At 43.6% G+C, this 21,650-nt stretch overlaps 1 protein-coding gene across 1 annotated transcript in view; it reads right to left on the bottom strand.

Annotated features, from left to right (window-relative positions):
• Positions 1-20,599, bottom strand: part of BAIAP2L1 (BAR/IMD domain containing adaptor protein 2 like 1) — a 71,106-nt gene extending 50,507 nt beyond the window's left edge. Inside the window, exon 1 of the mRNA XM_031432487.2 lies at positions 20,327-20,599. Coding sequence (XP_031288347.2) covers positions 20,327-20,377 — 51 coding nt within the window. The 5' untranslated portion in view covers positions 20,378-20,599. The remainder of the gene's footprint in view (positions 1-20,326) is intronic.
• Between the last annotated feature and the right edge of the window lie 1,051 nt (positions 20,600-21,650).

Below are 21,650 nucleotides of genomic sequence, written 5' to 3'. Positions count from 1 at the left end.
TGTGCTCTGAAACTACACAATGGTCTGTCTCAGCGTGGGTACCTTTTTCATTTATTTTACTGGGCATTCAATAGACCCTATCCATACAGAAAACTATGCCCTTTAGATCTGAAAAATATTCCTGTTTTGATTCTTGCCTCTTTCTCTGGAACTGAGGAAGATTTTATATATCCTGGATTTATTCTCTAATCATCTTATGCTTTTTCTCTAGTTTTTCACTTTTTTTTCCTATGTCTCTGATAGATACTGTTAACTTTACATTCTACTTCTACTATGTTTTAAGAACTTTTGATATCATATTTTAAATTTGGGCTTTTTAAAGTTTGTTGATTACTCCTTTTTATTTTTTATTTGGGGGGGGGGGTACTTGGGTTTATTTATTTTCAGAGGAGGTTCTGGGGATTGAACCCAGGACCTCATGCATGTTAAGCATGCGCTCTACCACTTGAGCTATACCCTCCCCCCAGTTACTCCTTTTTAAAAGCATCCTGTTCTTGTTTTATGGATGTAGGATCATCTTTTATCCGAATACACTAGTTTTTGGGTTTTTTTTTTTTTTGTATTTTCTTCCAGTCCCCCAAATTATCTGGTTATTTCTTCTCATTGTTTGGTACCTATCTATCTTCTGTGCTAGAGGCTTTCCTCAAATGTCTGGTGATCCTTGATTGTCAGTTTGTATTTAGGAGAAAAGCCCTACAATGTTGGCTAGAAGTGTCTGGGTGTGCCCATGGGGTGGTTATTGTCCAGTAGGTTTCATTCAAAGTGACTGGGATAGCAAGTCAGCTGTAAAGAAACTGGCCAAATGACAGTAACCAGGGGCCACTGGGTCTTTCCAGAAGCTTCTAGTTTACTATCATTGGGCAAGGGGAGGGGCAATCACCAGGTGGTCGGCTTCCCCAGGTCCGAAAAGGGATAGGGAACTCCAATTTACTGTGCTAAGTTTTCCTGAATTCCAGTCCCCAGAGTGGTGTTTCCAATTGAGAGCTCCTCTGACTCAACGCATCCTGAGGCTGAACCTCCAGAATGCCAGGCAGAGGGAGCAGCTGCAGTAGTGGTGGCTGGGGCAGCAAAGAGAGCCTGGCAATTTAACCACCTTGTGTAACTCCTACTCTAGTCTCCCCGTCCCTGCTTTCTGAGGGGCCTACTCCTCCCACTTTGGGGTTCTCTGGGGTGAATGGCTCAGCTCTCATCGGTGCTCCTCTCTGCAGGTCCTTTTGGTTCTCTTAAGGCAGCTACCACCCCTCCATCCATTTTCTATCACCTCAAATTTCTTCAGGCCTTTTGTCAACTGACATTTCCTTTTTCAGGTCTCTACACTATGGATTTATAGAGTTTTTAAGTTCCTTTGCCACCATTTTAATGTGTTCTCAGAAGAAAGAAGAAAAACACACGAGGTCCATCCGCCATGCTTCACTGGAAGCCCACTCATCTTGTATTATGGGAGCCAGTCAGCTATTCGAGCCTCATTCACAACCAATAGCCATGAAGCCCCAAAGCCAATGCCAAGTCCCCCACCAGTCTCTCTGCAAGATGGTAAGCTTCAGTACACGATCATATAGTTTACAGTTCACAGGAAGTTATAAAAAACTGTACACAGAGTTCCCGTATATGTTTCCCCCAATGGTAATTTATATAGCCACAGTACACTATCAAAACCAGGAAGCTGACATTGGTACAACACTATTAACTAAAAATACAGACCTTATTTGGATTTATCAGTTTTTATGTCACGAATCTGGGGTGTTTATTGTTTCTATGACATTTTATCACATGTATAGATTTGTATAACCATCACCACAATTATGATACAGAGCTGTTCCAGTAACACAAAGGTCTCCCTTCATGCCACCCCTTTATAGCCACACCTTCCCCGCCAGCCCTAACCCCTGGCAACCACTGATCTCAATCTCTATAATTTTGTCATTGGGAGGATGTTCTACAAGTGGAATCATACAGTGTGCGACCTTTTGAGACTGACTTTTTTCACTTAGCACAAAGCCCTTAAGAACCATCCAAGTTGTTGGGCGTATCAACAGCTTGTTCTTTTTGCTAGTAGCAGTCCATATTATGGATGTAGCACAGTTTATCCATTTAACTGTTGAACCTTTGGATTGTTTCCAGTTTTTGTAAACAATTACAAATAAACCTGATAGGGACAATCACGTATAGGTTTTTGTGTGAACCTAAGTGTTCATATCTCTAGAATAAACACCTGGTAGTTCAATTACTGCGTCATATGGCAGGTGTATGTTTAACTTCATAAGAAGCTACCAAACTATTTTCCAGAGTTGGCCATACCATTTTACATTCTCATTGGCAATATATGAGATTGCAATAATTTTTAAAATCTACTAACTTCATTAGAAAGTGGTTGCTTTCTAATAAAAAGATATAGCTATTATTCAAATATCTCATTTAAGTGGGGGTGGGTATAGCTTAGTGGTAGAGTGCCTGCCTAGCATGCACGAGGTCCTGGGTTCAACCCCCAGTATCTCCGTTAAAACAAATAAACCTACCTACCTAATTACCTCCCCCCCAAAAAATAAATAAAATTAAAAAACCCAAATATCTCATTTGAAATCCTTATAATAATCTTATGAGACCAAGTCTGGATGGTAAGAATGTAAGTTCTAATAAGAAGATAAAAGTATTTTTAAACCATCATTTAAAATTCTTATCATCACACACACACACAAATTCTTATCATGCTCTTACGTGGCTGAGTCTAGCTGGTAAGAATATGTACAAGGAAACTGACGCAGAGCAAACCCTGTCCTCCAGCAGACAAGCAGTCAAAAAACGAAGCCCAGGCTCATGTTTTTTAAGATCATTCTTAGTTCAGCTTGTTCAGTAAAAAGGGAAATTGATTTAATTTCTTGATATAATTCTTGAAATGTTTACATTTAACTCTCATCTTAAAATATCAAAAACAATGAATGAGAACTTCCAAAGTTAACACTAAGCATAAGAAAACACCAAGCATAAAACACTATCCAAGTGACTACTAGAAAAAATGTTCAGCTAAGACTTGAGACTACAATCAGCTTCTGAGAAAACAATACAAGAGTTTTTAAGCTTGAAAGAATCAATATACACTTTATTTTAGGTTTAGCAACAGAAATTATTCCCCTGGAAATTCTGGCCTCTTTGAAGAGTGGAAAATCCACTTCTACACTGGCTCTTGGCCATTAATCTAGTTATTTTAGCTGAAGTACATGTATTTTTAAACTCAGGAACAAAAAAGCAGTGTGGCCTTTGGATTCCAGTCTGTAAAAGTGTTTATAGTAGCAGTGGACGTCCTTGTGAATTGGATGGGTCCCACATTTTGGGGGGAGGGCAGCAGTAGGGTCAAAGGTCATGCTGTGTCAAGGCTTGTTAAGACCTGAATTGTTTATAGAGCCTAAAATTTAGAGAGAATCACCAGTGGTAATGAACAAATCCATTTTAAGTTTGGCACTGAGAATAAAAGGTTTAAGAATCCAAGTATAAAAACAAAATAAATTATAAAAGGCATTAGCGGGCCAAGAAGCACTATTTTGTTACAATCAATAACAAAAGCTTAGTGTGTGTTCCAACGTTACTGCCTGGCAAGGAGGATAATTTGTCAAACCAGTCTGAACCAGAATGAGTTGCATTTTCATTCAGGGAAGAATATGGATAGTCTGGGCTAAAGCAGGATGACTAGTTCTGCCTGTGCCGCACCTGTAACCAGGCACAGGTGGATGGCAGGCGCCCCCACAGAAACGCAGCAGCACTGGAGCATCCGGGGGCAGCTATTCCAAAGAGTGCCGAGGCACTTTCCCCCAGATTTCTAGTTGGTCCATTTATCTCATGCATTTCCTCTGCCTCCTGCAGAGTTCCAGATCATTTTAGAATGAATTCTACAGTCTTGTGATGGTTTTAAGTTCTACACCATTTATATTTTTCTTTCATTTTTGAAAAATTACCTTTACCATTACTGAACTAAAGACTATGAAGCGTAAATAAATACAATTAGGACTAGCCAGATAGTTAAACCGAACTGACTTTACATTCTTAAGAATTGATTTCTCTTTCCATTTCTTTTCCCTGTTCTCTACAAGACCAAGGAAAAATTATCTGATATTTCAGTGCATTATTTTTCTCAGTTGAAAAATGTGGGTAATATTTACACTGGAATAAGCTTTAAAAGTGATTTAAGAATCTTTAATAGGGAGTTTTTTTATAACTTGATTCAGATACTGGATGTATCTTTGAAATTTTCGATATTTTATTCTAAATAATCCCATACCAATTAATCTAGCAATGTCACGAATGCTTAAATTAATCAAGGCACATTTTAATTTCATGTGGCAAGAATAACTGTTAATAAGGGTTAACTGAGAACACTTCTAGATAGAAGTCATTTACAGAAAACCTCGCTTCCTTCTTCCTTGTGTTGTGGGAAGCTGCTGTTCCTAGGCTAACATCAATACATGATTTCATCCCCTGCCTTTAGGTAAAGTACTGGTGGGTAAGTGGCAAAAAGGCAGATGCTTGCGGGCTAACAGATGGTCAGAAGAGTCATGTGTTTTATACCCATCTTAAATACTGAGCAGAAGCCAAGTAAAGGAAAATCAGACATCTAGACAACTGAGACGTCTTTTGAGCAGAAATATTCACATTTGAATATATAAACACACAAAACCGCTTCCTGCAGGCTAACGTGAACAACGCCCTGGCCCCCTCGGTCTGCACTCTGTCTGACTTCAGCTTGCATCATGCACCGGGCCGTATGGTCTCTAGTTCCCAACACGCCATTCCAGGAGCCGTGACCCTGGGGCAGGGGGAACATGGCACAAAAAACGCTTTGGCCTTAAACTCTTCGGCAAAACACATCCTTCCTTGCTGAGCCTCAGTCTTCTCTATAAAATGGGAAAAATTACAATTTCCATCTCATGAGGGGTATGAGGAGTCAATGAAACAATAACTAGTATTTATGGGGCACTCATCAAGCGTTCTTCAAGACGACTGACCCTTGGTGTGCCCTGAATCAACTGCAGTAATTAAAACGGAAAGACAAAAGCTCGGAAATACTAGCTATTCAAAAGGAGGAGCATTCCTCCCTACACAGAAGCCTCCGGGTACCACCACTCCCTCTCTGTAACATGAAAATAGGATACTGGCTTTCCTGCCTCAGACGATGAGAGAGACACGTGAATACAAAAACCTCCAGGAGTGGGCGGTGCAAAGGAAGTCGGAGGTCCAGTTATTACCTGCTTTACTCTGTTGAAAACTCTATATTCCTTTTTTTCCGTCTGAGATGCGTTTGACACCATGGAGTCCGTGTTTCAGGCTCCACGCCAGGCATTTTACATGGGTTCTCTCGTTAGATCCTAATGATACAATTATTATTACCCCCATTTTATGGATGAGACACGAAGCTTGGAGATGTTAAATTTAAAAACCCTGCTGAAGGTCAGGCAGCAAGAGGAAGAGTCAGGCCGGGGCACTAACCTTTGTACTCGCCAGTCAGGCCTCAATACAAGTTCTGTGAAGTGAATTGTGCAATAAAGTGAGAAGAAAATGCTTTGATCACAGACAGCACTATTTTAGGGTGAGAAATTATGGGAGTCTCTACAATATTTTATCTTTTTGGATGCATTCTTGTAATCTTACTCCTGATTTCTGATGAATATAATTAATCTTCTAATAGCACCACAATATGGACCCATTCTACCTGGGCAAATATTTCTGACCTTCTCCCTTTCTTTCCCTTAAAAAAGGGGAGTCGGCTGGGGACGGAAAAGAAGACGCCACAACTACCCGCAGCCCTCTAAGAACAGTAACGGTTGTGAGTGCTGCCAGACTGATTCCTTTGTTGAAAAGGAATTAAAGCATTACAGAACTACGTTACAAAACCACAAAGTGTTTTAACCACCCCATCCAGGTCTCATATCCCTTTTTTTCTCCCCAGAGGGAATGGCTAATTAAGACTGCTGTTAACTTTCTAACTCCTATTTTACACACACATGTATTTAGTCAGGATTGATAAATAACTTTGCTTTGTGCATTTAATAAAATAAATGGTATCATAAAACATTTGACGTTCACTTTTTTTATTCAGCGTTATGCTTCTGAGACCTGTCCACCTTGATATATATTAACTGACTTAATTCTTCTTTAACTTCTATATGGTGTCCCATCGTGACAGCTAATTTTTGTTCTGTGGTTAGGTTACAGTACCTAGTTAGTCAACTAAATACTAACTTAGTTGTTGCTGTGAAGGAACTTTGTAGATGTGGTAACTACCAGTAGACTTAAGACTTTCCTCAATAATCTGGGTGGGCTTTGGTCAGTCAGTTGAAAGACGAAGAGTAAAACTGCGGTTCCCCCGAGGAAGAAGACGTTCTGCACACAGACGTCCAGCCTGCTGGCCTGCCCGACCATGTCGGACTTCCCATTCCCCCACAACCACAGAAGCCACTTTCTCGATGGCCTCTACTAAGTGCCGTTTAGACGGCGGACAAGTTTTTGCTAACACCAGCGGTGTGGCAAGGAACTATACAAGTCTCTGTGTGCCCGCGGGGAAGAATTTATCTCCAAATAGAATCGCTGGGCCCCAGTGTGCATGACAGACCTTTCAGTCCTGTTAGATGCCACCCAACAGTGCGGAGACCGTGGCTGCGTGTGTGCGCCCCCACAAACACTGTCGGAGGGTTCTCTTACCACACTCCCCAACTTGGTGTTATCATACTTTCTGCCAATCTGATGGGTGCAAAATAGTATTTTTTAAGTGTCATAAACTGTTTCCCTTGTCAGCGTTAAAAAAGTACCCACTGGAAGTATCTACGCAGGGGAAGAGAAACAATGAAAGGTGGTTTACTGGTAAATTCTAAGGGTTGATCCTCAGCTCTGCTGTCTATCAGAAAGTCATCAGTGACTTTTGAACTTTTGACCACAGGGTAGGAGGAGGCACCAAAAGCTCAGATGATTCCTGCAATCCAGCCGGTCTGGGCTGTGGCCCCGCTCCGTCCCCCATCTCCGCGCTCCAGACACCGTGGTCTCTGGGCTGTTCTCTGAGCTCCGCTCCCGGGGCCTCTACTTGCTCTGTCTGCCTGGAGGCCTTTCTCCTGGCCCACCGGGTCTCAGCACCAAACCTCTCCCAGACAACTTCCTCAACCCTCCCAGAGCTGCGCTGGCTCCTCTTTCTTGCTTCTCTTTCTTTAAAAGGCTTGTCACTCCCTTACAGGAAATTACCTGTTTACCGTCTCCTTAGTAGACACTACACGTAAACTGGGCCAAGGACCACCGTACCTCCAGCACCGAGAACAGTCCCTGGACTGTCTAATGCCCAAAAGGTACTCAGCAGCAGCAGTTTTTGAATTTTTTAAGAAGTATATATAACAGATGCATGTGCTCGAGGACGAATCAGCTGCATGACTGCCCTCAGCTCAGGACACACTGCCACAGACACAAGGACCCCGAGGGCTAAATAGCCACAGCCAGGACTTCACAAGTGAGTGATGCACTGCTTGCAGCTTCATTAGCTCAAAGTAACACTTCAAGAGAGGCTCATAAAGGCTGCAAGACTCTGCCCTCTACCTACTAAGTCGTAACAGGCTTCCAAAATCTTGAAGTGCAGGGCTTTCCTTGTGAATTTTGCTCCCCAACCCTATGCTTTTCTATAGGGTTGACATTTAAATTACTTCTTAAGTATCAGGCAGTCATGTGGCCTTTAAAAAAATAAAGAGTGTCACTCTAAGTGAAGTAAGCCAGAAAAAGAAAGAAAAATACCATATGATATCACTTATATGTGGAATCTGGAAAAAAAAAAAAAGACAAATGAACTCATTTACAAAACAGAAACAGACTCACAGACATAGAAAACAAACTCACAGTTACAGGGGTGTGGAGGGGGAAGGGGGTGGGAAGAGATAAAGCGGGAGTTCAAGATTTGCAGATACTACTAACTACTATATACAAAATAGGTAAACAACAAGCTTATACTGTACAGCCCAGGGAACCATATTCAATATCTTGTAGTAACTTATGGTTAAAAAGAATATGAAAACAAATGCATGTATGTTCTTATGGCTGAAGTATTGTGCTGTACACCAGAAACTGTCACACTGTAAACTGACTATACTTCAATAAAAAAAAATATATAAAATATGTCTTGTTGGAAACAACCCAAACATCCATTAACTGGTGAGTAGATGAAGAAATGTGGAACATCCATAAATGGAATATTAATCAGCCATAAAAGGAATAAAGTACCAATAAACCTTACAACGTGGACACATTCCATTATACAAAAGTGAAAGAAGCCAATCACAAAAGACCACATATTGTATGATTTCTATGAAATATCCAGAAATTCCATTTCTGTGAAGTCTAAAAAATCTAGAGAGACTGAAAATACATTAGTGACTGCCTGAGGCTGGGAGTGAGAATGAGACATGACAGCAAGTAGGCACAAAGGACCTTTTTGGGATGATGAAAATGTTATAAAATTGAATTGTGGCAATAGTTGCACAATTCAGTAAATTTACTAAAAAAAAATCACTGAATTGTACACTAAAAATGAGTGAATTTCATAGTTTATAAGTTACACCTCAATATAGCTATTTTTTTAAAAAGGGAAAAAACAAAACAAAACCAAACCCGGCAACAACAAAACGCCTTGGCTCTTCTTGATGTTCCAGGCCGCTGAGGATTCAGGCTCTAAACCCTTAGGGCCACAGAACGCCACAAAGCTGGCTGCCTCTGCTCACTCCTCGGTGGTTTCTAATGAGCCTGCCCACGGAAGGGCCAGATGTTGAGATGCCCACCATCCGCCATCCTTGCGAACCCTGGTCCAGCAGCCGGCGGAACAATGCTCTGGTCTGCAGAGCATTTCTGCCCGTGAAGCTGTTACAGCCACTTCCCCTCTTAGGGTGAAAATCAATTAGACCCATTAGTAGAAAAAGATAACCCAGCTATTTTGAGACAAATCTGCTGGATTAGCGGTTGTCTTTCCTGCTATGATTGGGTAAGGACTTTGGTAAATATTTCTCCAGGCGGAAAATCCTTACTATGCCTCTCTATAAGGATGGTTTCATAGGAAATCTTCAGCCCCAGAAAGCACCCACTCCGTGAAACTCTTAAGACTTAAACATTGTTTTGCCTTCATTCTTCCTTTCCTCTCTTCATTCATAATGGAGGCTTTGGTTTACAGGCAGTTTTTTTCTGTAAAAGTGGTTGTTCAGAGGGCAAAGGGCATGCTAGAAAAGAAGCCATGAGGGGCACAGGGTTACATGGCTCCGCCCCTCACATGACCTCTGCACAAGAAGCCACTGGGCCAGTGGTCAGTAAAGCGTATGGCCATCTCTCTGGGCTTAGCCTCTCCTAGAAGAATATTCTCAGAGCTCTGAGAATACCAGGCAGATCTCGAGCTTCTTAAGAACCAACCCAGCGAGGAGAACCACTGTGGCCAGAACCAGAAGGTAGGTATTGCTACCTCTGAAGATATGTTACTAGAAGCAATCACATCTCTGTGACCTTTTATTTCACTGTTTAAAGAAACAGATTTCTGTAACAGACGCCACTGTCCCCACTCCCTGCCCACTCAGGCAGCAAGAAATGCTCTGAAGCACAAGCACAGTTAAACAAAACACAAAGGGCGCAACACACTGGTGTGAGAAAGAAACATGTTCTATAACTGTTCGAGTCTTTTGGACAAAATTATCAAGCCTGTCAAGAAAATGAAGTCCCGGAGCTCCCCCACCCAGTGATTAGTGTAAGAATCTAGGTTTTCAATCGTAACTTTTAAAAAGAAATTGTGGTGGGAGAACCACGTTATAGGTACTCTGACTTCATGACCATTTGATAAAGTAACTTAAGGAAAAATAATAATGGTCTGAACCCCATTCAACACTAGAACGTTTCATTTTAAATACTAGACAAAAGTTTCACAAAGGTAAATGATAAATGATAAATCTCTGCCGGTGGAATCATTTGAAACCGCTTTTCCTTGCAGTTTTCAGTGCAGATGATCACGCTCGGCGCAAGGCCCGGCAGTGGTGTAGCTCCATAAGGTTACACATGCTCCCTGGCAGGGCCAAGAGAGCTTGTGCCAAGGCACTGAGGCACTGTAACAACACCTGGCCCGTGCTGGCCTCAGCAGACAGAGGATCTGGAGACTCTGCCCCAGAATTCAGACAACTTATGGACCTTGGGCACACACTGAACTTCATAGGAAGCAGTACCTGTGGGACTGAAGTAAAAACCAATTCTTGAAATTCTAGCTATAACAATATTAGTATGGTTCCTAGAGGTCCATGTTCTTATTGGAAAGAATGGAAATAATCTTTTCTGTGGCCACAATACCAGGACAGCTATTACACAACTTTCCATCAGAATCCAGAAATATGCCTCTTTTCTGGTATTTTCCTGTGGGGGTGCGGAGAGGAGGCTAGAGACAGACCATGGCGAGTACGCTCATGTGTACTTGGGTGCTACTCCACTGACTGTAAAGCCCTCACATTTGGGCCTTTGAAACAACTACACATTTGTTCAGTCTTTATCATATACATACGACGAGCCCAGCCCTACGCTGGATGTATAGAACCCAAAGATGAGTGAGGAAAGAGTTCCGGCCCTTGAAAATGCATGGCCTAACAGAGAGACAGATACGAAAAGACACCAAGGCAATCTAGACTGATGTGGTGAAAATAAGAAATCAAACATCTTTAATATAACTTGAATATCATTTAGAAATATATAACTTTATTACAGATGGATGGCTTGTAATAAGGAAACTAATTGATTAGTTACTGGGCTTAAAATAGCTGTCAACAGAGATACACTTTGAAGGCTACAGAGCACACTAGACCATTTGATTAAGTGTTCTTGTCTGCCTAGTTACTAATTTTAAAAGGTGTGTCACGGAATAAAAAGCAAACAGCAGATTTACAGGAAATAATGTGCTGGGTTACATTTGTGTATAAAGTCCCCAGGTCCTTAACACGTAACAGGAACTTAATCAGCTCAAAGTCCAGTTGACTCTTGAACAACCCAGGGGTTAGGGTGCCCACCCTCTGCACAGCTGAAAATCTGAGTATAGCCGGCCGGCCGTATACTCAGCACCTCTGTACCCACACATTCAGTCAGTGTGCTTGGTGCGGAACTATGGCATTTACGGTAGGAAAAAACACCCAAGTGTAAGCGGACCTGTGCAACTCAAACCCCTGTTCAAGGGTCAGCTGTAAATTGCTGTTTTCATATAGCAAGCTACATTCTTTTCAGTTCACTAGTTCTTTCCAGAGGCCACTTTTTACACAGTATCTGGAATAAATCTAGTGAACTTCCCTCAGTCAGACCCTCTGAGATGGGTCATTCTGCTTTGCATTAAAATTGCAGCCCTTGCAATCTGAGAAATATTGTTCAAAAAACCCCAAATAATGTAAAAAACAGTCCGAGTTTGTCAAATACAGTTCTGATACCAGTAAGCGGAATCAAAGCTTCTAAATTTTTGTTTTGTTTCTTATCTACTTCTCTGATACAGCAGACTTTCCAAAGACTTCTTACAAACTGCCTAAAAAGCTCCTCTTACACTTAACCTGCACACACACTACTCTTTCCCTCCCTTCTTCCAACACTGGGACAAACACAACTAAGTCTGAAGAACTGCACTGGTAAAGGCAGGACCCTCTGGTCCTGGGGTGGGGTAGGAGCAAGGGAACATAACTGATGAGACAGGGTGGGCCAAGGTGCAGGGGAAAGGCTGGAGATGCTAAGACCTTGGCATTGTTGTCCTGTCATAAATTAGAAACTCTAGAAAGCACAGGCCCTGTTTCTTCTTCGGTATGGTTCCCAGTGGTGGACACAGGGCTTGACATAGCAGGGGGTGCTCAAGAAAATAGTTGCAGAAAGGATGAAGGTAGGTGGTAAGCTTAGCACGTCTACAAGTGATGCTCTAAACATGGTGGCTGTTATTGTTAGTGCCACCTCGGTCCCACTGGCCATGGAGCAGGTGAGGATTTAGTTACAACTGTGTGGTAAGCACAGATCTGCACTTATTCAACAAGTATTTTTGAGTTTTTACTGTGCATTGGCATGATAAGGAATTTTAAAAAATCCTCAAAGAGTGTATAACTCACTGACCGAGAGAAAAATGTATGCCAGTAATATTAACACTATCCCTTTATCTGCCTATGTGTCAGGTGCTCAGCTCAGTACTGTGGATAAGCAGTAAACAAAACAGATGAAAATCAATGCACGTATGGTGGGTATAGTGCAGCCAACACACTGTTCCCAGAGCTCTCCTGTACTGTTATGTTTCATCTTTACAACTGTGTGAGGTGGGAGCTATCATCACCCTCATTTACAGCCGTGCAACTCAGAGCACAAGGGCAAACGCAGTGGTGTGACATCATCAAATACATACAAAAATCTGGGGTAACACAAAGGATGGGTTGATTAGCTGAAGAAGTTGACTCTCAGGGGCACAACAACTGGGCTGAGTGTCATACAAGAACAATGGTTTACGTGTTTTAAGTGTTTACACACCTAGAAATACACTGTACCGTCAGACAGTTATGTCCTGTATCTCAAGCTGCTCCAAGCGTAAGAGGAAGCCCATGATAAAATACATCATTTGGTCAATTGAAACCACTAAAGTTTTATTAAAAAACAAACAAAAAAAACCAACTGCTGCATTTCACTATAAGGAACTATCATTGTGACTTTCCTGATTTTCTTTTGTTCCTTGAGTTTCTGTGGCCAGAAATGGATTGGTCTGTTAGCTTAGGTCTCAGGCGTCTGAATCTGACAGGTGACCAGGGTGGTCTCTGGTCATCCTCCCCTGTCCCCCACAGACTGGGGTTTCCCTCCTCCTCACTCAGGAGGGGGCCGCTCTGTCCTGAAGGCCAAAGGGAAGCACTTAGGGTGGCTGGGGGTCAGACTCAACGTCCAAGATCTGTCCTGACCCCCAGCCCCAATCTTTTTCATGTTTCTTCTAGGCAGTATGTTCTAATCGCCTGAACTTTTATCCCTACTTACTTTGGCAGGGTGTTAATACCACTTTTGTACCTTTTCTCGTCCTCGTTTATACTGTCCAGGGATACAGCTGCTCCTTGAATGGGATCAGCCACTTGCAACAACAGGAGTAAGACTTTGAGAAGACAGTTGTAAGAACTGGAATTTGGTTCTCAGTTTTGCTGAATTTTTGTTATGTCGCATTCATGGTCTCAGGTTAGTAAAAGTTAAAAATGTACTCCCGTAAGTAAAAATTATGAGAAAACAGGAAAAGTTTAAGTTAGGTTTATCCTTGGAAGATTAATTTGCAAACTGTAGGTAGAAACTGGCACATTTTGGCTTAGTCTTTAAAAAAACTTCTTACCCATTAAAATGGAACATATTTATCAATTTCTGGGAGGTTTTAGCTTAAATACTATAAAAGTAATCCACTCACATAATGAAAACGTAAGCACACCAGAAGGCAGAGCAGAAGTGAGAAGTGTGAGTCCCCACGCCCCACCCCAGAGAACCGCCCTCACCCTTTAATGTTTTTCATGAAGGAATTGCTACTCTTTGGGACTTGTAACCTCCAAAGTACCATATAAATAAAAACAGTTTAAGCAAAAAACCCAAGGGCATCTTTGCCCACCTGCCGTTCTCTCTAAGCACACTTGGTTCCACAGGGCCGGGAGCAGTTGTCATGTCTCTGAGGGGTGCTTATTTACATTGCTCTCTGGATTGGGGGACACATGCTGGTAATATTTTTCACTTGTTTTTGAATGAGAGAGAAACCAGCAACATTTAACTCATTTCCACAAGCAGTCTCACCTTTATCTTCAAAGATTTGAGGCAGTTGTTACAACCAGAACAGTCCTTAAAATAGTAAGCCAGAAAGACAGACTCAAGGTCTAGAAAACATAAACAGGAGTGTAAAATCAAGGCTGAGGGAAATAAGGACAGGTGTTCAGGCCTGAAGGGCCACAGAGCTGGCGCTACTCCGTGTACACCTGCAAGTACACAGTCTGTCGGGGACACTATACCCAGCAGAGGTGGACATGAAATCGGGTGTTCTCCCAGACGATGTCCATAAGCTACTCAGTATTATAAGTATATATGTTTTGCTTTTTTTAAAAAACCCACTATGGGTTTAAAAAAAAAAAAAGCAAGCAGTTTTAAAAGACCTACTTCACTGGTTAGGGTTCAGGAAAGGTGCATTCTCACACAATCAGATTACAGCCTGATATGGCCCATGTTTTCTGGAGGGCATTTTGCAATGTGTAGCAAATATGCTTTAAAATGTGACCACCCTTTGACCCACAACTCCTTCTGGGGATTTAGCTTGAGGAAAAGATCCCCAATTTGTGCAAAGCTTTACCTGCAGTGATGTTCACTGCAGTATTTCAACAGCAAAGTACTGGCAATGATCTTACGTCCGAGAAGAGGGGAGTGCATCAATAAATGATGATGAAGAATGGAGGACTGTGGAGTCATCAAAATGATGAAGCAAGAATACTGACATGGAAGAATGTACTGAAAAATACTGGAAGGAGTGACAATAAGTTAATAGTGTGGGATTCTGGGTGACTTTCACTTTCAGTGTAAATGTTCACAGAAATTTTGGAAAGTCTCTGGTTATCAGAGAAAAATAGTTTTTAAAAGGCTCTAAAATTAAAACCAACACACACACACAAATGGACAAAATATGAATGACTGCAGGAAATGCTGAGAAGTGGAAACTGGGGGACTTGTTCTCAAGCATGAACAATCTAAGTGGGGAGAAGACCCAAATTAAAAACATTTCCTTTAGAAAGTCCTAGTCTTGAAGCCTCTTGATTCAACTGTAACTCCCTGAAATTCTTTTTAAAAACTTTATTGTGCTTGTAACAGTAAAGCAGGCACATTTTCAAGAAAAGTCACACAAAAAGAAAGAGAAAGTTACTTGCATTAATACTCAATTAACAAGAAAATTCAATTAACCATAACTGCACCCCTCCCCAGTATTCCAGTTTGTTTAATTATGGCTCATCTATGCCCCCAAATCTTACACAATAAAACCTTCTGATGTGTTCAGCTGTGATAGTTTAGAGTCTAGTAAACTTAAATTGATGTTTTACTCTGCCAGGCACCACCACTGATGGCCTCTCTCAGCCCACATTCCCTAAGTCCCTGCCCTGCCTTCTGACATTAAGAATTCCCCAGGGAGGTGAGGCTCTGGCAGAGGCTGCAGACATCCAGCCGACAAACCTGGGCAAATTGTTTTGTCTTGAATTTTTAAATTTTATTTTTGTATACAGCCATCAGAGTGGCCAAATCAGAGTGGAAGGAGAATATCAACTGTTGGCGAGGGTGCAGAGCAACCGGAACTCTCCTGTACCTCTGCTGGGAAAGTAAACTGATGCAGCCAGTCTGGAAAATTGTATGAGTATCTACCAAAGCTAAATACTCAAATATTGTATAATCCAGGAACTCCACTCCTATGTATATGCCCAAGAGAAATGAGGGCCTATGCCCACCCAACACATACTATTCACAATATTCTGGAGTAGTCTGAAAACAATCCAAATGCCCCTCAAAGAATAAACTGATAACTCCACACAGTGGAATACTACACAGCAAGAATAACTAATTACAATGACATGGATGAATCTGACAAACACACTGGGTGAAAGAAGGCAGACAAAATAAGCCAAACTAATTAGTGCTGTTAGAAGTTAGGAGGGTGGCTAACTTGGAGGGGGCATAGTGACTGGGAGGGGGCGTGAGAGGGACTTTGGGGGCTGGTCATGGTCTACTTCTTGATCTGGGTGCTGGTTACACACGTGTGTTCAGTTTGTGACAACTCAGTGAGATATATACGCCTAAGCAAACCTTTTGGTTTGTATGTTGCAGTTCAATGAAAGGTTTTAGAAATAAATAAATATATTTACAAATGTCAACAGATAAGTTAAATCAACATTTGCACTGCTTTTATAATAATTTTTACTTTTGAACTGTAGAATAAATAGCTATGTGGAATGTCGAGGAAAACAAAAGCCTAATTGGTTGCAATTTCACACACATTAGGTCTCCTGGCAGGTCTGCCTGCAGCTCATTATGACACAAGTACAAGGCAAAACTTAATGCCCAATACTAGAATAACGCCACAAATATAAATGCAAAAGCAACCTGAAACTTGTCAATGGTGTCACAAGTCCAAGTGTTCCCAGCCTTCATAATAAAGGATGCTACTGTCTGCACAGCCATTATGTTATTCTAGTTCTAAAACCTCTTTCCAATCAAGAAAAAAATGTTATGACAGTAAAAGACATCCATTGTTTGGATTTGTATTTTCATTTTACCAGACAAAAAGCTCCAACACTGGGCTGCTCAGTTTAATATTTGATACCTGGCAACCTGATTCTTTCTATCCCCTTTTTTGGTCGTCGTGCAGACAAGAGCAAGTTGTCTGGGCTCCTGCACGTGCCATTTTATCTCCAGCATGCCTGTAGAAAGTCGTGTTACAAACAGGTGAAGATATCACACAGCATACGTAGCAACGGCAATAAACATAAACAGCAATTTAAAGCTTCAAAAGCTAGACCTATATGCTGTTGTCCAGACTGGAAGCCAACCAGGCAGGGACTTTCACTTACACATCCCCTAAACCCAGTCAAGAATATAACACCATTAAACCCAGCAAACAAAACCCAGCACACAGGCCTAGACTGCTTGCTTTACCCAGTGAGGAACAAAAGTATCTCATTTTTTTATTTAAAAAAGGTGTGTTCCAAACATGCCAATGATGATGAATTAATAGAATGACAAAAACTTTTTGGTGGCATCTTAGATCTCTAAAGTATGAAAATGTATTTGGCTTGTGTATTTGTTGGCCAGTAGAAAGTAAATTCCTGTTCGCAGAGGTGGGGTGGAGGCCGGCAGGGGACTGGCTTGTGGGCACTGGTGCCTCCCAGACTGTGGGCCGCCCTTTCTCAATGGTAAACGAACAAGATCCCTGTCCACCTGGAGGGCTGATGCATCCTTAGAATGAAACAAATGCTCTATGAAAAGTGTCAAGGGAGGAAGAGGGGAGCCTGGTTTAGGACAGGTGCTTACTAAATTAATTAAATATTCATTTATTCAACAAATACATACACCTATGAGCTGCCAGGAGCCAGGAAGCATTCTAAGTGCTAGGAACACAAAACAAAGCTTTCTTCCTTTGGGAGCTCGCCTTCTAGTTGGAGTAGGAGTAGAGATAAACACATGTAATAAATATATATTCTATCCTAAGGTGGCAAGCACTATGGGGGAAAGGGTAAAGGAGCATTAGGTGGGGCTGGGGGATGGGGGGTGTTATCTGCAATTTTAAAGCTGTTTGGGCGGGACTCTGAGAAGGTGACACTCACACAAAGACTTCTGTGTCCCCTTCCCGCTCCCTGCTGCTTTAGGAAGAATAATGTAGGTACAGCATCCCTGGATGACACACCTATCCCTCCTCAACTTCCTAAGACCAACAGTTCTAACTTCTAGGAAGGTTGTGGTTACTTTTAATTAAGGGTTTTTTTGAACTTGACTTCTTCCTTGTACCACTAAAGCATGTACTCATTAGAAAACTGCAAAATCACAAGCAGGCTGCTGAGGGGAACTTTTGGGTGTACTATAGGTGTGGGGAGGGAGAGGGATCTCTGGCTTAATTCTAATTAGCAACAGTGACATTACTCGACATTTTGGGGCTTATTATCATGTCACATGTTTGTGAAGCCACAAAACACACATCCTCCTGGGATTTAGCATGGCTCTCCAGTAATCATTTGTCTAAGTATACATTTTAGAAAACTCAGCAAAAGTGTAAACAAATATTTAAAGATATTTGATACTGCATACAGAGAATCGTATTACTTTATAATCTCCCATTTTCTCTAAAGAATTTATTCCTTTATTTCAAAGTTGGAGGAATTTGAGCATTTTAAAAAAACTAAAACCCATACGAGCAAGTTATAAAATCTCATTTGCAGGTGGCTTTTGTAAATGCACCTGGTTAGGTTGTGTTTCTATTAGTAAAACATTGTAGATTGCTAGGTAACGAAGGAAATCTCCTTTAAAAAGAACCAGATTCATCAACACTGCTGGGAGATTTTTACCATATTAAGTTTAGACTGTTTTCAGCTTTGGTTGTGGAGGTGTGGGGTGGGGGAGGAAGAGGAGGTAGTGAAAAGATTTCGGGCTTTCAATCAGATCTGCTAATGTAAAATTTCACTGTGGATTTCCATCACAGTCAAAGCATGAGCTAGCAGCATTCACTTCACAGATCATATATAACCTTATCGTCTGGAACTGTAAATTCTTATCCCACCATCCCAACATAAACACGACCCCACAGCGTTAATGAGGAAGTGGTGACTAAAGTCACTCAGTAAACTTGTGAGCTTTTACACCTGAGAATGGAAAGCAGTAAGGTACTGGTCTCTGATCTTCAATGTATTATAACCTTTCAAAATATGAAAATGATTTATAATGCTTTATGTCTATAAATGCACATAACCAAAACTATGAAATCCACACTTTTTCCTCCTGCTCTAGTTCTTTGCGTAATGCGACAATGCCCTTTGTGGCACTACAATAAATTGAGCACAGCCCCTCCACTGAGTCATCACTAAATCTGAAAGTCAGGGAGAGCTGGGAGAAAAAGCAGAGAAAACTTACTTCAGGATTGCATGCCTGAGCTGATATCTCAGCTGATATCTCAGATTGGAAAGATCTATGTGCCTGTTTCTTGGAGGCAGAGGGAGAGCAACTCCACTCCTCCCCAAATTTGCAATAATCTGCATTCCTCAATAACGTACAGTTTTACTGTCCTGAACTGACAGTAATCAGGGTAGCCACTACTCCCAAGTCCAAGAGTAAAAATGTTATATTTACACACTTTGTCGACAGCACCCCCCTGCCCCACCCCTGCTTCCTGATTCACCATCTTCAGGATCATTTTAAATGTTAATAATCTCAATACAAAGGTAAAACTTTGGCATTCAAATTTCTCGGATTTCTAAAAACTGCCCACTATTAAGGAAAACACAGGAATAAGAAACAGATTGTGGTCACAGTTACTTACTGAGCCCAGAAATGCTGTGATAACTGTTTCCACGGTATCTATCTGGGCAGTATAATCCACATGTTAGAGTACTTGTGTATTCAGATGAGGGGAACCAGTCTTGAACTTCCAAGGACGGATTATGCTTTTATTCTTATCCAACAAAAGTCAATAAACTCCTGATTTCAGGAATTCATTCAGACCTTGCAAATCTAGAAACTAAATTTTAGGGTTAAAGCAGAAATCTATAAAAATGACCCAACTGTGGGTCTTAAAAATAGCTACAAATGGATTTCGAGAACTTGGGTTCCATGAACCTAAAGCCGAATTAAAACAAAAGTTGTTTTGTATTCTATTAATAGCAGATGATTAAACACATATCTTATTTTAACTGGAATTCATTTATAAGTACTTAAACTCACTAAACGGACCACTAATCCTAAGTCGATGTCTGCTTCTGGAAACACTCTCTCGTAGTAAGTGCAAATTCAGAGAATGACCGTCAACGCATTCCTTAAGGTTAGGTCAATTTCATTCAAACCTCGGGTGTTGACTCCCACAGCCTCACAAAATAATCCACGCCGAAAGCGAAGTTAAACTTAAAGCTGCGGGCGAGAAGGTCTCAGGAGGAGCGAGTTTCAAGCCTTCCAGAGAGCAGAGTCGCCGCCGCCCGAGTGAAGTCCGGGAGCCGGGGGCGCCCCTACCCCGGCGGCTCCCGCGCCGAGCCCCGCTCACCTGGCGCTTGCTAATTACCTGGGAGTTTCCCCCCTACACTCTCCGGCGCCGTCTTTTCTCAGAGGAAACTCGAGCTTAGCTCTTTGCTCTCCAGGAGCTTAAGCGCAGCAGCCACGCCGGCGCGGTCACCAGCCCCAAGGGGAACCGGGAAGGAGGACGTGCCCCAGGGACTGCACCGACCCCCACCCCGCCCCCAACTCCCTCCACGGACGTTTGGTGGTGAAATGTGTCATTTGTTGGGCTTCTCCAGCGCCGGGATGGAACCGGGAGGGGTACGGGGAGAAGAGGAGGGGGTGGGGGAGAAGAAAGAGGGGGAGGGGAGGACCTTCCCTCGTTAAGTCCCCTCCTCACTGCGAAGGTGAAAAATCCCGACCTTCCCCCGGCGGGGGGTGCGAGCCGCCGGCGGGGCCTCCCCGCTTCCCCGCCCTCGAACCGCGGCGTCTCCCGGGTCCCGAACCTCTCCCCGCACCCCCAGCCTCAAACCCCGACGACCCCACAAGTCTCGGCCTCTTCGCCCCGAGCCCCGGCGCCCCCAGGGTCCCCCTCCGCCCCGGGCCCGCTTACCCGGTAGGTGCTCTCCGTGAGCCGGTTCACCTCCTCCGGCCCCCGCGACATGGCTGCAGCCGCCGGGCGGGCGAGCGCGGGAGGATTCGGCCGGGCCTCGTGGCCGCCCGACCTGGGCAGCGGGAGCGCCGGGGCGCGACTGAGGGGCCCTCGAGGGTCGGCCGCCTCCACAGCCGTCGGCCGGGGAGTGCTGGCGCGCGCCTCCGCTGCCCAAACGTCAAAACTTGAGCGCTGCCGCCGCCACCTCCGCGGCCGCTCGCCAGGAGCTGAGGAGACGCGGCCCGACGCTGCCGGAGCGAGCAGGGCAGGCCCTGCGGCCCCACCTGAGGCGGGCGGGGCGGCGGGGTGGGCGGGGCCTGGGTGGGCGGGGCGGCCGCGAGGCGGGGCGGCCCCACCTGAGGCGGCCGGGAAGGAGGCGGGCCGAGCCGTGGTGGGAGGGGCAGCGCGGCCCGTGTGGGTGGGGCGGGGGCGAGAGGGGGCCAAGTAGATTGGGCGGGGCCACCTGAGGCTCAGGGGCGGTGCGGCCACCGTGCCCTCTTGCTGCTAGTCGAGAGGTCCTGGGACGCCAGGACCCGGACCCCGCGAGGCATCTGTGGCTCGCGCTGCCGTTTTGCTTAGACAGAGCCCGCACTGAAGGCGATCAGGTCTCACTGGGCCGAGAACCCCCTCGATCCCTGCGTGGTGCTGGCGGTGGAGGCCCGGCACCCACGCTCTCAGCAGGCGCTACCCCCAGCTGCCTTGTGGGGACTCTGGAAGAAGGTCCCACGTCCCCCAGTTGTATTGATTTCTCTGCTTGACTTCATCCTGTGCAACCCTCTTCCTGACCCCAAAGATCTAAGGGACCCCAGTGCTTGGGCTCTCATAGTGGAAGAGGGGGGCTTCCCCTTGCAGTTTTGGAAACTCCTGATACATGAAAAAATTAATAAATGCCAAGATCTGGTTACAGAAATGGCAGTATGTTTTTAAATTGCATTGAGATGGGCCTTTAATTCAATGCAATGTAACCGTGCTATTCACAAGATGGTTACTAGATGTAGAAGATTATGGTGAGCAGAGGTAACTCTCTCTTCCTCTGGGCACTCAGAGACTGAGCAGGTGGGAGGGTCCTGAAGCTCCCTGTGCTGTCTCCACCCCAGCCCAGCCCAGACCCTGAGGACCCAGAACAGGCTTCTCCCAGTGGGAAGAATCGCTAAGTATCTGAGACACTCACCCAACAAGGGCAGGAGGCCTTGTTCTGGATTTTTAAGACTTCTATCTGGGTGCCATTTCATCTTTTATGGGCTGTTAGACTATGAGGCTTCTGAACTGCTCCTGTAATGAAATT

Source organism: Camelus dromedarius, chromosome 24 (genome assembly GCF_036321535.1).
Source record: "Camelus dromedarius isolate mCamDro1 chromosome 24, mCamDro1.pat, whole genome shotgun sequence".
Taxonomy (NCBI): domain Eukaryota; kingdom Metazoa; phylum Chordata; class Mammalia; order Artiodactyla; family Camelidae; genus Camelus; species Camelus dromedarius.
This window is presented reverse-complemented; position numbering and strand designations above follow the sequence as displayed.